This window comes from Natrix helvetica (genome assembly GCF_964273705.1).
Source record: "Natrix helvetica genome assembly, chromosome: 6".
Lineage (NCBI taxonomy): Eukaryota > Metazoa > Chordata > Lepidosauria > Squamata > Natricidae > Natrix > Natrix helvetica.
The window spans coordinates 24,925,304-24,940,205 of record NC_138553.1 but is presented as its reverse complement, the minus strand read 5'-3'; the positions used below and the strand labels follow the sequence as shown (position 1 = coordinate 24,940,205).

Below are 14,902 nucleotides of genomic sequence, written 5' to 3'. Positions count from 1 at the left end.
ATATAATCCCTGCTAATTAGAAATACCTACTTGACTATTATGTGCCATCAAGCCAGTGTCAATTCTTAGTAACCACATAAACTTTTTCTTTCACTGATCTCGAATATATGCACAATCAATTTTAGCAATATACTCTGGCATTTTAAATTATTTGGAGTCATTAAGATGGTACATGTGCATTCAGTGATTTCAGGACTGAAGACACAAGGAACAGACTGGCCAATCTCATAATTACATAGAAGTCTGGTTTTAAATTTGCATGTAGCACGTTTATTTAACTGTTATTTTTCTTCCTATGTATCAAGCATGACAGGTTAGTATTTAGAACTGCATGAAAATTCATGCATTCAAAAAGAAACCTGTGTATAGAAATGGGATGAAGTCCTGGAGTTTAATATTCTTTATTACATAGGTTCTACTCGATTGTCCCCAAATAGTTTCTTCAGGTCATTGCTGAATGATATTAAATCAAGAATCAATGCAAAAAAAAGAGGATGATATTTCATTATGTCATTCTGTCCCATCAGTAAAAAGACACTTTATGGGATCAATGGGTGTCTGGAAAGCATTTCACAAAGTAGTTGGCATGGGAATGTTACAAGGCATCGGGTGAAATGCTACCAGTTCAGACAGCAAAGATGCCAGCTGTTCACCCAAACCGGTAGCATAAAAAAAATGCTACCGGTTTGGCAGAACATTTTCCTGACAATTTAATTAGCTAGAAAGCAGGAAATCCAGCTTTCTAGCTAATATAAATTGTGCAGCACAGCTGTTCCCCCCCCCCCCCCGCTGTTCACTTACTTCACTGTTCACTTACTCGCTTGCTCAGTAGCAGGCTCTGCCCACCTGCCTGGACATCATTTTGATGCTCTGTGCATGCGTGGAAGGTGCAATGCATGCACTCACATTGCTTCTGAATCAGTAGCAGAGGTAAATGGATTTCACCCCTGCAAGTCACCCATTTATCAGAAGGCACAATTGAGATTTGCTTCAATGAAAAATACAGTTTTCCAACAAAACGAACAGGAGGGATAAGGAATCTAATCGATACTAAGAGAGATGTCTGCTGGGGCATATTGACATTGCCAGCTTACTGATACTAGATTTCTCTATTCCTTATTCTAAGCATATGAATCTAGACACTTAATGATCTCATTTCCCATTAAATGTCAACATCAAAGAAATATCAAATGTCAGTTCTTAGTACATCAATATGTTTGCAATTTTTATGCTGTGGCTAATCCTATAAATATACATTCTATATGCAAACCATTGTTATGTTTGAAACACAAAGCTTTAGTATGTATTTCTAAAAATAACGCATACACATTTTATTCTTTTTATATATGTTTTAAGATACACATTTATTAGGGAATTGGTTGAGTAGTAAAATGACAAGTATCTAAATGCTAGCCAAGGTATCCAATATGAAGATTGTCTGATAAACTCTCTAATCTAGGCACATTGTTAATCCAGTCACCTAATTAAATGCTATTAACAAACAAACTCCTAATTTATATAGTATCATTGATAAAACCTGTTTTGCAATGAAGTTCTTTTTAATTGAAGTTTTAATTATGCCTTTGGGACAAAAATATTCTTTATGTTCTGGTGAGCATATGAAGTTGCTTTCATCAAGCTAGCAAATTCTGGTCTGATACCAACAGCACATTTTTGATAATTCTTTTCAACTAGTAATGCAAGAATTAAATATAAATCCTTTCCATGCACAGTATAGGCTTTTATCACTGAGCTATGGATCTTTGGCAGGTGAAATACAAATTGAAGCAATACAATAAATTATATCAGATTAATTTAATTTATGAATATGTAATTTTAGACAAGGGACAGTTTTTGGTCATTACTTTTACAAGACACCAACTGTTTTAATCTAGTGTTTATAATCACAACTATTCCAACCAGGTTTGTGTGTTTTTAACACACATTTTAAGAAAAAATTGCATACAGAATAGTCATGTCTTTTTTTAAGGACTACCAAAAGGCTACAAATTCAACAGAAACACACTAAAGAGCTTCTAAAGATATCAATCCAATAAATCCACAATATAGCCCACTGAGCACAAAGGACTACCAATCCTGATTTAATGGATTAGGGATTAGGAACAAGACAGGAAGAGACGTATCTGTGTCTTGCTCAGAAAACTTTCAAAATGTATGCACAAAATACATTTCTCTACAAATCACTTGTTTCTATCATTATTGGTCATGGGTGCCATTCAGCAAACCTACCTGCTGAGGTATTATTTGTAGAAAGTATTTTATGTTAATTATCATTGAAAATACCAAGCATAATTCATCAAATTCTACAAAATCTCTAGCAATAATGGGTGATACTCAGGTAAACAGATTATGCACAGCAACAGCAGTTGCTGTATTTGTATTACTCCAGAAATAAGATTGTACAAATTTGTACCTTGAGGCTAGAAACCACAGAAATGTTTTATTTTACAGCTAAAAGTTCCCTCAATATTGTCTTAATGTAAACTTGGAATTAATTTTCAGTTAAGCAACCTAACAACATAAAGGGCTTTTCATTTTGCAGGTGAGATCATCAGTGCGCTACACCTGAGATTTAGCAGTCTTTCTTTGACAGTATCAACAGATTAAAAAAAGTGTAGTACTCCTACAGACTGCTTTGAAATGTCAGACATTACAAAAACTTTAAAAGATTCTCTAAGTAAAAAATATTGTTTTTCACCATAAGGCATGAATGATTTGACTCAATATACTATACACACATATACATGCGTGTGCGCACACAAACACATCCTTGTGACAGTTGATGTCTAAAGAATTTAGTGTTTATAAAAATAGTTTGAAAAAGCAAAGATAGACGAGGACTCTATAGGGAGTTCAAGGACCGTTTTCCAAAAAATATAGACAACATAGGCTTGAAGCTAGAACATCAACGTATCTGTGTATGGCAGAGGCAACCAATTAAGGGTATAATCAGGCTAATATTTAAGCACTTTAACGCTGAAATTATTTTAAAGGGAGCTATTATCATCAGAACCATGAAGTGCTTAACTTTTTGCCAAGTCATTCCCTCCACTTCGATTTTCACATTTTTAATTCAAGATTTCGAAAAGTGAATTAATGTTCAAACATGAGCCATTCCTTCAGATCCATGTACTTGATTCCTTTTTTTTAATCAAGTGTAACATTTCGCCAGACAAGTTCCTGAAGAAATCTAAAGTTTCTGTGATACCAGGCTGCTAATGTTCCTTGCAGAAGAAAGTTAATTCTTTCAGTTCTTTAGATATTCCTCCAGAATGGTGACCTTACAGTAGTCCAAATCATGTAAGTCCCATAGCCACAGAAAGGTCCTCAACGAAACAGTACTGAATTTCTTTAATCAGATTTATCCTTTTTCTTCCCAGTTAAAGGCACTTTGCTTGAGATAGCAGATCCCACAGCTGAAACACTTCCTGTCACAACTGAAACACTTCCTTTAACTAATCCTACTCCCATGGAAGGCACAGCTGTTACTGCTGTTTTGGTCACTTCAAAGCTTTTCCCTCCTATCCATGCTACGCCACCAATTGTGGCACCGACAGCTCCTTTGGTTATGCTGAAGAGGCCGCCAGTCACCCGGGAAAGCATGCCAGGCTGTTGTTGCGGATGATCTTTTACTGAATCTAAAAGAAGAGAAACAGTGTCAGTATTCAGAATTAGTTTAAATGCGGTGGAAAGAAAAATCCCAGTAAAATTTTGCTCTACAACAGGGGTGTCAAACTTGATTTCATTGGAGGGCAGCATCAGGGTTGTGTTTGACCTCGGGGGCTGGGGTGGGCGTGGCCAGCTCGACATCACTTGTGTTGGGAGCGCCTGTGGTAGCCTGAGCGCTGTGCCAGTGAAAATGGGCTCCCAAGCTCCGTTTTTGGTTGTAACAGCCTCCTGCAACCGTCTGCCAACAAAAACAAAGCTCAGGAAGGCTCTGTGCAGCCCTCCCAAGCTCAGTTTTTGCTAGCAGAGGCACCATGAGCCAGTCCTTCACTGTTTCCAGGGCGGCCTCGCGGGCCAGATCTAAGCACCCCATGGACCGAATCCAATCCCCGGGCCTTGAGTTTAACACCCTGCTCTACAACAACTCTTTCCTATGACATATCACCAACAGAAGAGCATTGGGGGGGGGGGGGGGGAATAGCAAAAACTCTCAATATTTTCTAAGAATGTAAAAGAAAGTTTTGTGGGTTTTGGTTCTTTAATTATGATCATTATTAATAAAGGGATTCAGCGATTTTGTGTACTAATTACAGGATAGGAAATCGTTTCAGTGCGGAATCAGGGCTTTTTTGAGATATCAAGAACCGATTACCATTTGCTGGGGTGAAATAAGTTAAACTATGGATTGTTTTAATTATGGTATGTTGACCAATAAAATGGCAAATTATAAATCATTATCTAGCTGTCAGTGTTCCAAGTAATGCACCCATAGAAAACAGAACTCCACAATGAATATATTCATACATCAGGAAATTACATTTAATTTGTTAATTCCAGTCAGGGACCATTTAGATACCTGACATCATATTAAAATTTATTCCTAGAAGGTGAACTCAGTATTATAACCATTTTCTACATCTTACTGGGTTCGAAAAGTCAGCATATTATGCTTTCTAGCACTAGTAGAACCAAGCACCTTCCCAGGATAGCAGAAAAAAACCCACTTCATTCACTTCCTGCATCATTCCTATTTCATAATTGACCTTGTAGCTCAATTTATTTCAAAAGTTAGAGGTAAATCTAAGAAATCCGAATTTCGGACTCCTTCACAAAATATATTATCATGCAATTTAAACAAACAAAAGAGGCTGATTTTTCACAAAATCAAATCTATTGAATATTTTCTAATGAAAAATACTTTTTTTTAAAAAAAAAAAGTAAAGATAGTTGTTCAGACATTGTTTAACCTACATTGACCACCACAATCAGCATAGCTAGAAACATGCATATATGTACAGTAGTGGCCAAAATTGTGGCAGCCCTTTGGGAAAAGTGTATTTTTGAGGTTTGATGGTTAATAACACCACTTTCTTTGGGAATAGTACCATAAAACTATATTTCAATTGAAAGATAATTTAATCAAGAATGTAATACAACAAAGTTTGTTTGATTATCTGTATTCTATGAAAAGCTATAGCCCAATATAGCCAGCAAAACCCATAACAGAAACAATCATTCAATCTTGGTTTCACATTATAACAGCTGCAGAACTAAAAGACTTGGTTCACTCCGTGGGAAGACATTGTAAGGCCATAATAATTCATGCTAAAGGTTACCCAACTAAGTATTAATTGACATGGTGATAATTTTTGTATATCTCATTTTTTCAATGGTGATAATTTTTGTATATCTCATTTTTTCTACGTTTCACTTTTCTTCTTTATAACTGCTATTCTAATACAAATCCTTCATAAAACCTATTGCATTGCATTCTTGATTAAATTATCTTTCCATTGATATATAATTTTATGGTACTACTCCAAAAACAAAGTGTCATTATTAGACATCAAACCTCAAAAATACTGTACATTTTCCCCAAAAGGTGTCCACAATTTTGGCCACTACTGTATGCATGTGCACACAATATACACATAGATACACACATAGTCCATGTATCCAAAAGGAAGGAAAGAAAACATAATTTGACAAACATATCCACCTTATGTGTTAACCTCTCTTAATCAATAACAAAACCATTCTCTGAGCGTGGAAAGCAGGTATACAATTACCCTCCATGTGAATGGAAAGCCAATGATGGCAGAGATTCTGAAAAAAACAAGACTGCCTTGGAAGACTGAATAGGACTGGTTTCATTTGTGCAAGTAAATCATCTACTTGCAATTATAAATTAACAAGTCACTTGGTTCCAAACCAAGCTGCATAGCTTTTCAAAGTAGTGCTCCCTTCTTAGCAGCAATATCACACGTCATAAGCTATTTTAAAAAGACACCATATTAGCAGAGCAAGGTATTAATATAACAGATTCTGCATAACCTTAGGTTATTTTAACTATTATTGGCTTGGCTATTTAATCACGAGTAAAGCAGACTAGTAATTTTAGTGTGTTGCCATGAAGTAGTGATTGAAGGTCTTGGGTGACCAAATTATCCCGCAGCAAAGCAAAATACCACAAACATATCTTTAAAAGTAATTTTGTTTGTAATTTACAGTCAGCTTTGATCATGAAATTAAAATCTGCTTATGGAGAATAGAATAGCAATTTGAAAGGAACAATTTATTGCACCATATTTGAGCAAACAGCACTGTTATTGTAAAATATACCTTCTGGGGGTTCACTGTTAAGATATGGAGGAACATCTTGCTCATCCTTCTCTGTCTGGTTCATTATTGCCTGAAAATAAAGAAATATATAGTTTCTACCTTAGTCCAGCTCTTTTCAAGGTTCTTTTGAAAAGTTACTCACTAGCAAGTCAATGAAAGCATATGCTGGGACCTGTTTTCCATGGCAGTCAAATCACCAATACAATACTTTATGGATGAGGATGGAGGTTCATTGTTTGAGCTTGTGGGTTGGTTTCTGAACTTTAACAGGCTAGGTAACATCTAGTAATGAAATGTTCGGAAACCAACCCACAAGCTCGGGGAACGAACTTCCACCCTCATCCTACATCCGAGCTATAGATATTTGCGACTATCGCATACATTATGGGTGTTAAGAATTAATATTCTAGAGCAGTGATGGCTAATATTTTTCCCATCGCATGCCAAAAGCAGGGGGAGCGCAGGGAGATTGTCCCCCCCCCTGCTTTTGGCATGCAATGGACCCATTTGTTGCCCTCCCCAGGCTCCAGAGGCTTTCTAGGAGCCCAGGGAGGGCGAAAACGGCCTCTCCCTCTCCTGGAGGCCCTCCCGAGGTTTCAGGTGGTTTCCCTAAAGCCTCCGGAGGGCGAAAAACAGCCCTACGGGCAAACCGGAAGTTCCATTCCTAAACTTTCAGTTTGCGCGTTGGGTTGTTTTTTGAGCGAAAAATGGCTGAAAATGAAGGCCAAAGTCAGCAGGCCAGTGCGCGCATGCATGCTGGATCTGACAGGGAAACACCTTTTGTGTCCTAACAAATGGCTCTGTGTGCCACCTGTGGCATGCGTGCCAGAGGTTCGCCATCACGGTTCTAGAGCATTTATGTTGAATGTATAATACCCCATATCTAACATGCCATAGTGTTTTGGATGACACGCCAGTGATTACACCTACATTCACCAACATCCAACAACCGTTCTCAAGAGCACATCTTGCTATCATGTGATTTTCTGAGATTGGACAAAAAATGGGATATGCTCTTGGGTGGCCTCTGGAATCTCCAAGAATCCTGTGAGAAAAGGATATGCTTTCACAGAGTTTCCAGAGGCTGCAGAAAAGCATTCTCCGAAGCCGAAGCCGCTTCAAAAATGAAGACCTTGTGAAGCCCTGGGTAGGCTGCAGGGGCCTGTTAGCAGAAAGAGGACACTGCCTGAAGGTAAGCAGCACATGGCTTATCCTGGGGAACGGTGCAAGGGGACCAATGAGGAAGGAATAGTTTCTCTTTTGTTTAGTGTGTATGGATATGATATGCCAGCAGAGTCATGTTATGCATTTTATGAATTTTTGGGCCACCAAGCCCAAAAGATTCACCATGTACTAGAGGCACTTATGCTATATAACAATATGTAACTTCCAATGTTTTCTTCAGGGCCTAGGACCTTGATGGTGAACCTATGGCACGTGTGCCAGAGACGGCACACAGAGCCCTCTCTATGGGCACGAGCGCCACTGCCAGCATTTCCGCCGCCAGAAATGGGGATAGGTCATGGGGATGGATGCTTTGAAACTGTTACTTAAAGACCCTGGAAAGTAAGAATAAGTACTGGATAATTTTAGATTAGATTCTGCATTGAAGAATACAGGTGATCGATAGGCGATAAAAATATATATGTAAACTAAACAAAAAAGATGTGGAGACTCTGGAAAGAGTGCAGAGAAGAACAACAGAGATTAGGGGGGAATGGCTATGTCTAGTTTAATGAAAAGAAGGACTAGGGAAGACATGATAGCAGTGTTCCAATATCTCAGGGGCTGCCATAAAGAAGAGGGAGTGAAGCTATTCTCCAAAGCACCTGAGGACAGAAGCAATGAGTGGAAACTAATCAAGGAGAGAAGCAACTTAAAACTGAGGAGAAATTTCCTGACAGTTAGAACAATTACTCAGTGGAACAACTTGCCTCTAGAAGTTGTGAATGCTCCTTAAGAAGTTGTTGGATAATCATTTGTCTGAAATAGGGTTTCCTGCCTAAGCAGGGGCTTGGACTAGAAGACCTCCAAGGTCCCTTCCAACTCTGTTATTCTATTGTATTCTATTCTAAAGCACAAATGCATCCAATATCTTCAATTAGTGTTTGTTGACGAGTGTAGCAGTAGCCAGTAGAGTTTATGGGGTGGGATGTCTTTGAGGAGAGGCAATCTTTTTGACCACCGAGTGCCAAAATGAGTGTGCGCACGCCCGTGCCGGAGCACCGGAACAAGGATGAAAGCAGCTGGCCGGTGCGCCTGCGCACGGTTGCCAGCTGCCCTCTTCTGGGTTCTGGCATGCACATGCACCCCGGCCAGAATACCAGCAGTCCGGCACGCATGTGCATGACGGAAACTGGAACAGCAGTTGGCCACCGTGCGCATGCACACCGGCCAGCTGCTTTCATCCTGGTTCCGGTGGTCCGGCACGCCCGTGCGCACACTCGTTTTGGCACTCGATGCCGAAAAGGTTAGCCGTCGCTGTCCTAGGATATAAGCTTTTAATTTGAAAAAGGGAAAATATTATCCAATTCAGAGTCAGGATAATTTGCATTCTTGTTTCAAGCAGGTTGTCAGTTGAAAAATTTCTTAAAGCCTGCCTTAGTAGAAGTAAGGAAATAATAATTCTGTATTTTCAGCTGTGCTGCAATAGGGAAAAGCTGTAAATTGGGCCACAAATATAACTGCTTGATTCAATATCTTTTACAGTAAATCCTTATGTAATAATTTAACAAATTCTAAATTTAGGCCTTATTTCTTCTTTTAAACAAGAAAAACAAATAGGCTAAGCCTCTTTCTCAACACCTTGTGTTATTTTAATAATTAGAGAAAAGTTGAGCCTCAATTAACTTGAGTATTGAGTAGAATATGAAAAAGTTAAGACTGCAGTTATGTCATTTATTAATCTGTCACTATAATAAATTGTTATGTGCACATTAAGAATACTGAAGTCCTGTTGGACTTGGAATTAGGACTTTGACATATTTGTGTAAAATTTAAAAGCAGCATGATAAGTTCAGTATCAAGGTGAAAATATGTTCACTGAATAATGTATCATTAAAGTTATTGTAATAACCATGTAATACTTTACATGCATCTAAATATGACTCAACTATTCAACTTAGGAAATTTCATTTCTATTTCATTCAAGGTAAAGATGCCAGCAATCTGAAATGGCCTATCCTTATACAAATCAGATTGCCACAAGAAAGCATTGCACAAGCAATGCTGTTAAGTAACATCTGATTACAGAGGCAATTCACTAAGGTTGAGGAGGGAAGTACTACCCTGGAGTAATCTTTCATCAACCTTATTCAGGATTATCAAGATCATATGGAATTTTGCCAAGTAATGTGGTATTAACATAACTCTCAACATGGAAAATAGAATTCAATAAGAATAACTGTGCACTGCCTACAGGTTAACAGGACATAAGAACAGTTTCCACTTCCTGTCCTTAAATTAGAACACAATACCTTGCTTTTTGAGCTATTTTAAAAGATCACATGGTTTAACTGATGCTAACAGGTGAATTGTTTTATGTGCTTCCCATTGATGTCTCAACATGAGTTTTTCTTTAACATACTCTGAAGAATTAAATAGACAGCATTATAAAGGTCTTAAACTAACTTAAGGAGTTATACACATTTCTTCCTTCTGTAAAAAGATAGCAAGAACTGAACAAGAGAGTGTTTTGTTTAAGCCTCTTTTGGCTTTTTAACACCAAGAGTCAATTAAACACTGAACTTTAAAATCTAGTAAGTAGCCAACTGTCGTTAGAATAGTTTCAAAATTATTTCTACAGATGTATACCATATAAACCAAAATTATATTTCATGTGACTTACATACCTATATATAATAACTTGCTATATAGTTTCAGAATGACAAGTTCCTTCTTGTTTTCTTCTAATTAAATAACATTACCACTGTAAAATAATTTTAAATTGCCCAACCACCCCTGAAAGATTAACCTAACTCAACAAAAACACTGTATCTAACAAGATATACCTTCTAGAAAAACTGCTGAGCCAATTCAACAACTACATCTTATGTGTTCCTTTAGCGACAGTTGTTCAGTTGCTATTTTTAGCCTACAGGCTTAATGAACAAGCTTTTTCCCCTTTGGGACATTTTGCTGTAACTATAAAAACAGGCAGCTGTGCAATGCTTTAATATATATCTCATTATTGCTATGCAACCCAATAATGCAATGGAAATTACAAATATCAAATTATAAAAAAATTGCTAAATACTCCTATTTATTATAGCAAATAGTCTTTTGGAAGAATTAATGTTGTTTAATAGTTTGCAATAATATACGCATAGGTTAGAGAAGCCTGCAGACACTGGTGGGATTCTGGGAATTGCAGTTCCAACTCAGTTGTGAATGTCAAACTGGGAAGGGTAAATTGGAATCTAGGACTGTGCAAGCCTTCAAAGTGATTTGGAAAAGGTATTTGAAACATTTGCAACATTTGTGACCCATTAAAGTGGCCTTATTTTTTTTTTTAGGATGCATGATTCTGGAAAAAAGCACAGGTGTTTTAATGAGTCATAGACAAGTGCAATCCATTTATATGTCCTGGTAAGTAACAAATGAATTTATGACAATATTGTCAGGAAAGTCTGTCATCTTTCAATCAGGCAAAGATGATCCTTTATTTTCATTGCTCATTTTAGCATAAATCAACAGTCATCTTTACATCCTGTAGATTCTTTCGCATATCTGTAGAAATTCTGTTTAATTATAATTAATATTCTTTGACTATGAACTCACACTTGTCTCAATTCCTTCCCTCATCCATAACAAACACAAAAATCTTGTAGCATAAATAAGAAACAACAATATGAACTCTTCAGATTGCCCAAGTCCTTTGGACTTAGATAGCTAATAAATTAATGTATATAACCTATAAAACCCAAAATATGATTTTGTTTCATTTCTCATTTCTAGATGTTTCCTATCCAAACTTTTGCAAAAGAAGTCTTCATATTCGTAGGTTGGATGAGTATTACACTATGCAAAAATAAAATATTTGACTCGAGTTTTATCTTTTTTGTAAATATCTGTATTGTATCTTTTAATCGCTTGTAACTGTATTCTTTGAATATTCTTTTTGTGCAGCAAAAGGTTTGAAGTGATCTGACACCACAGTTGAAATACAGTTCTCCTTTATACAGATTACTAACTATGCCAACTAAAATACAGGTAGTCCTCAGTTTATGACCACAGTTGAACCCAAAATTTTTGTTACTAAGCGAGAAATTTGTTAAATGAATTTTGTCCCATTTTACAACTTTTCTTGCCTGATTTGTTAAATTCATAACACTGTTGGTAAATGAATCCGGTTCCTCCACTGACTTCGCTTGTCAGAAGGTTGCAAAAGGGGATCACATGACCCCGGGACACTGCAACCATCATAAATGTGAGTCAGTTGTCAAGCATCTGAATGTAAATCACATGACCGTAGGGATGCTGCAACAGTCATAAGTATGAGAAATTGTCTTCATTTTTTTTCAGTGCCGTTGTAAGTTTGAATGATCACTAAGTGAACTGTTGTAAGTCGAGGACTACCTGTATATCCTTAAAATATCCAGTATGAATGTAACATACATGTGAATGCTCGTAGTAGCTTGATTTTTAAACTGGATGAGGTAGAGAGGAAGTTGTTATTTTCCCTAAGGTATTTCTGGAAACATATTTTTTTTCCTGCCTTGTTCTTTACCCCTAAGGTTTAGGCTTTCTCAATAGACACAAACAATAAACACACTTTATTAGTATCCATACTTACCAAATATTACTGTATTCAAATGTGCCAATGTGATTTTCTATATAAAATAAAAGAAAATTATATACTTAAAATTTTGTAATAGTTTTAACAAAACGATTTATCAAAATGTTACTGTACAAGAAATCCAAATATAACACAGACTAATATCTGCAACTCAAATTATGTGAAAGGTGAGCATATCTTCCAGAAAAATATTTGCAGCAACCATTGAACTCCTGATAAAGGAGAATATTTTTAGCTCAGAGTAGAAATGAGGGGTCCTTGGCTCTCTCTGAGCTTGCTAATAAGGACCCCTCACCATTGAACTAGCTTGGGAATCAAGATTCTGGATTTATGAAAATATGATATTCTAAGCAAAATACTAGATAATGATCTTTAACTGCTTTAGGTGAATAGTCATTCTATAGTGCTTCATTTTTTTAAAAGCAGCAAACAAACATTTTAAATATTTGCTCAGAATTATATGGCTGTCCAGATTCTCCCCAGTACTCCTGTTTAGATTATGCAATAAACAAATTCAATTAATGTTCAGTTTCCACAAAATCTGAAAAACAGATCTGCAGATCTATCATTATTTTTAGAATCCTTATTATTGTGTTCATTCTTACTAAAATAGAATGGTAAAAAAAGATAGATTCTCATTTCCAAGGTCGATAAAATGAGGATCCAGATTGTTGGGGGAAATATGCTGACTCTATAAACAGTGGGTAGACAGGTCTGTAAAGTACTGTGAAGTGGTATATAAGTCTAAGTGCTACTGCCATTTCATTTCTTCCAATGAGAAAAAAGTTTGCAGTCATAGTAGTTGATATTTGGGGACAATTAAAGCATTACTGCTATCATTATACCACATTTTCCAATGTGGTGGTAGCCAGATGTTTTTAATTACAACCTTTATAATTACCAGTGATTGTTGAATGGCAATTCCAGAAATTGTGACCGAAGATATTTTTAGGCATAAGTTGGAGAAAGCTGCATTATACAATGAAGACCCTTTGGAAAAGCAGTTTTAAATTCAGTACCAAGAGTCCAATACAATATTTTTTCACTTCACTATTTTATCAAGACAGCTTATGAGTAAAATTAGAAAAGCCAATTATTAAAATATTAAAATGAAAGCCATTTTGTTTTTCTTTAGAAATTTGCCAGATTTAATTCAAAGAACCATTTAAAAATTCCTCAACATTCCCACAAGGGAAAGCAATGGTTCCCAAAGAGGTTGGAGAATTCCTTATTTCCTTATTGCATCTTTTTGTAGGCTTTACCTAGCTGATAATTTAACTTTATGATACAGGGTGGATGTTACCCAGCAACGTGGGGCTCCAGAGTACTTTTATAAGAAGAAAATTCCCAATCTTTTCTGTCAAACACATCCATTTCAATTTAAAATTGAGGCATTTTATTTTCCTGGAAGACTTTTGAAAAGGCCCACTACCGAGGCAAAGTTGACTTGCATCTTAAATAACCTTACAATTTCGGCGCTGTAAAAGCAGAAATATACTTACAGGCATAGAGTAAACTATCTCATGAAGGCGCAATATTAATTTTCAGAGCATCCAATGAGCTGTTTGACAATCTGCGGACATGCGTTATACCCAACCCCGTTTTCCACCGAGAGTAATAACAATCTTCCCCACCGGGATCAAGCCTGAAAACACACTCAGGAACAGGAGCGTAAACAGCAGCCTCCCCATTGCAAAAGGGCTCCAAATGGGGGCCCAGCAAACACAAAGGGCTGATGGATGGCACGCAGCAGTGACGTGGCAGAGGAGGCAGGCTCAGGACCCGGAGCCATACTTCTGTTGACGTGCAGCCTGGCTTCTTTTCCCCACCTCCTCGCGGACTCTTCCACGTTGAACCCCCCCTCCCCCTCCTCCAATCTAAATATCCGTTGCCAGAATATACTGGCCACACTTCTGCCTTTTCTCCTGCGTAATCTATTTTTATCACCTTTTGCACCCGCACCGCTGAATGTGCCTTGCTCTCTTTCCCGGGGGGAGAAAAACCTCTAGAGACGCTGCATTATTCCCTCCCCCCCCCCCCCCAATTCTCTCTCCTCGCTTTCCAATCAAAGCAGCCGCCAAACTGGCTCTGCAGGGAAGGCTGGTGGACGTCTGAAACAGTGCAGACCTACCGACAACGCCATTAAAGGGGAGCTGGAAAGCGGCAATCCGAGGAAATTTGCGCCCGGGAGACTGTTCTCACCGAACGCTGCGACGCTAACCTCGGGAGCGCAAGGCTGTTCGGTGAAGCTCAGGGAAGAAACACAACTCCCTCTTTGGAGGCTTTCCTTTTCCCAACAACATCAAGTTCGGTCCCCTTGTCCTCGTTATGCTTCCCCGGTTCCCCTCCCTTGCTACGGGATGGCATCTAGCGGGAAGCACCTTCCTTACACGTTCAGAACAGTTCTCGGGGCAATTTTGCACGGGAGGCGTTTGGGCTCCCTTGTGCCCAAAGCGGTCCTTTACCTGCGCCCCCTTCCCACCTTCGCAGAGACCCCGGCCTCGGCGAGTACGGAGGGAGGGAGGCGACACCCCCCCACCCTCCCCCCAATCCCATTCTTCTTCTTCTTCCACCCCGGAAGGAAAGGGGTGGAGAAGATGCCCCAGGCAACTCCACCCCGCATTTTCTGCGCAAAGCGCAGAGAAGGCTGGAGGCCACCTTCCATACTCACCTCGCGGGGATGTCCGCGCCGTTCGGTTCAGCGCGGCGGACGACTCGACTAGGCAAACCCGAACCCGACTCCGAGCCCTTGGCGGCTGCCTCTTCAGCGCTTGCCGACGTGGCGCCCTACGCACC

At 38.4% G+C, this 14,902-nt stretch overlaps 2 protein-coding genes across 4 annotated transcripts in view; both read right to left on the bottom strand.

Annotated features, from left to right (window-relative positions):
- Positions 1-14,902, bottom strand: part of CRY1 (cryptochrome circadian regulator 1) — a 301,323-nt gene that overhangs the window by 49,509 nt on the left and 236,912 nt on the right. The window lies entirely within an intron of this gene.
- TMEM263 (transmembrane protein 263) lies at positions 1,143-14,901 on the bottom strand. Of its 3 annotated transcripts, none has more exons than XM_081957287.1 (4): positions 14,572-14,617; positions 12,104-12,140; positions 6,310-6,379; positions 1,143-3,659 (listed from the first exon to the last, which is right to left on the bottom strand). In XM_081957287.1, exons 3-4 carry the CDS (start codon positions 6,371-6,373, stop codon positions 3,373-3,375), a joined length of 351 nt encoding a protein of 116 aa, XP_081813413.1. In that variant the 5' UTR covers positions 6,374-6,379; positions 12,104-12,140; positions 14,572-14,617; the 3' UTR covers positions 1,143-3,372. The 3 variants fall into 3 exon arrangements, with proteins under 3 accessions (XP_081813413.1, XP_081813412.1, XP_081813411.1); XM_081957286.1 differs by lacking the exon at positions 14,572-14,617 and adding an exon at positions 13,609-13,890; XM_081957285.1 differs by lacking the exon at positions 14,572-14,617 and adding an exon at positions 14,778-14,901 and having other exon boundaries at positions 1,144-3,659.

Bases quoted from the DNA above. Each gene is read 5' to 3' on its own strand.
- TMEM263 (XM_081957285.1), bottom strand. From the start codon at position 6,373: ATGAACCAGACAGAGAAGGATGAGCAAGATGTTCCTCCATATCTTAAC. The intron at 3,660-6,309 runs GTATATTTTACA...CTCTTCTTTTAG, and splicing joins TAACAGTGAACCCCCAGAAG to ATTCAGTAAAAGATCATCCG.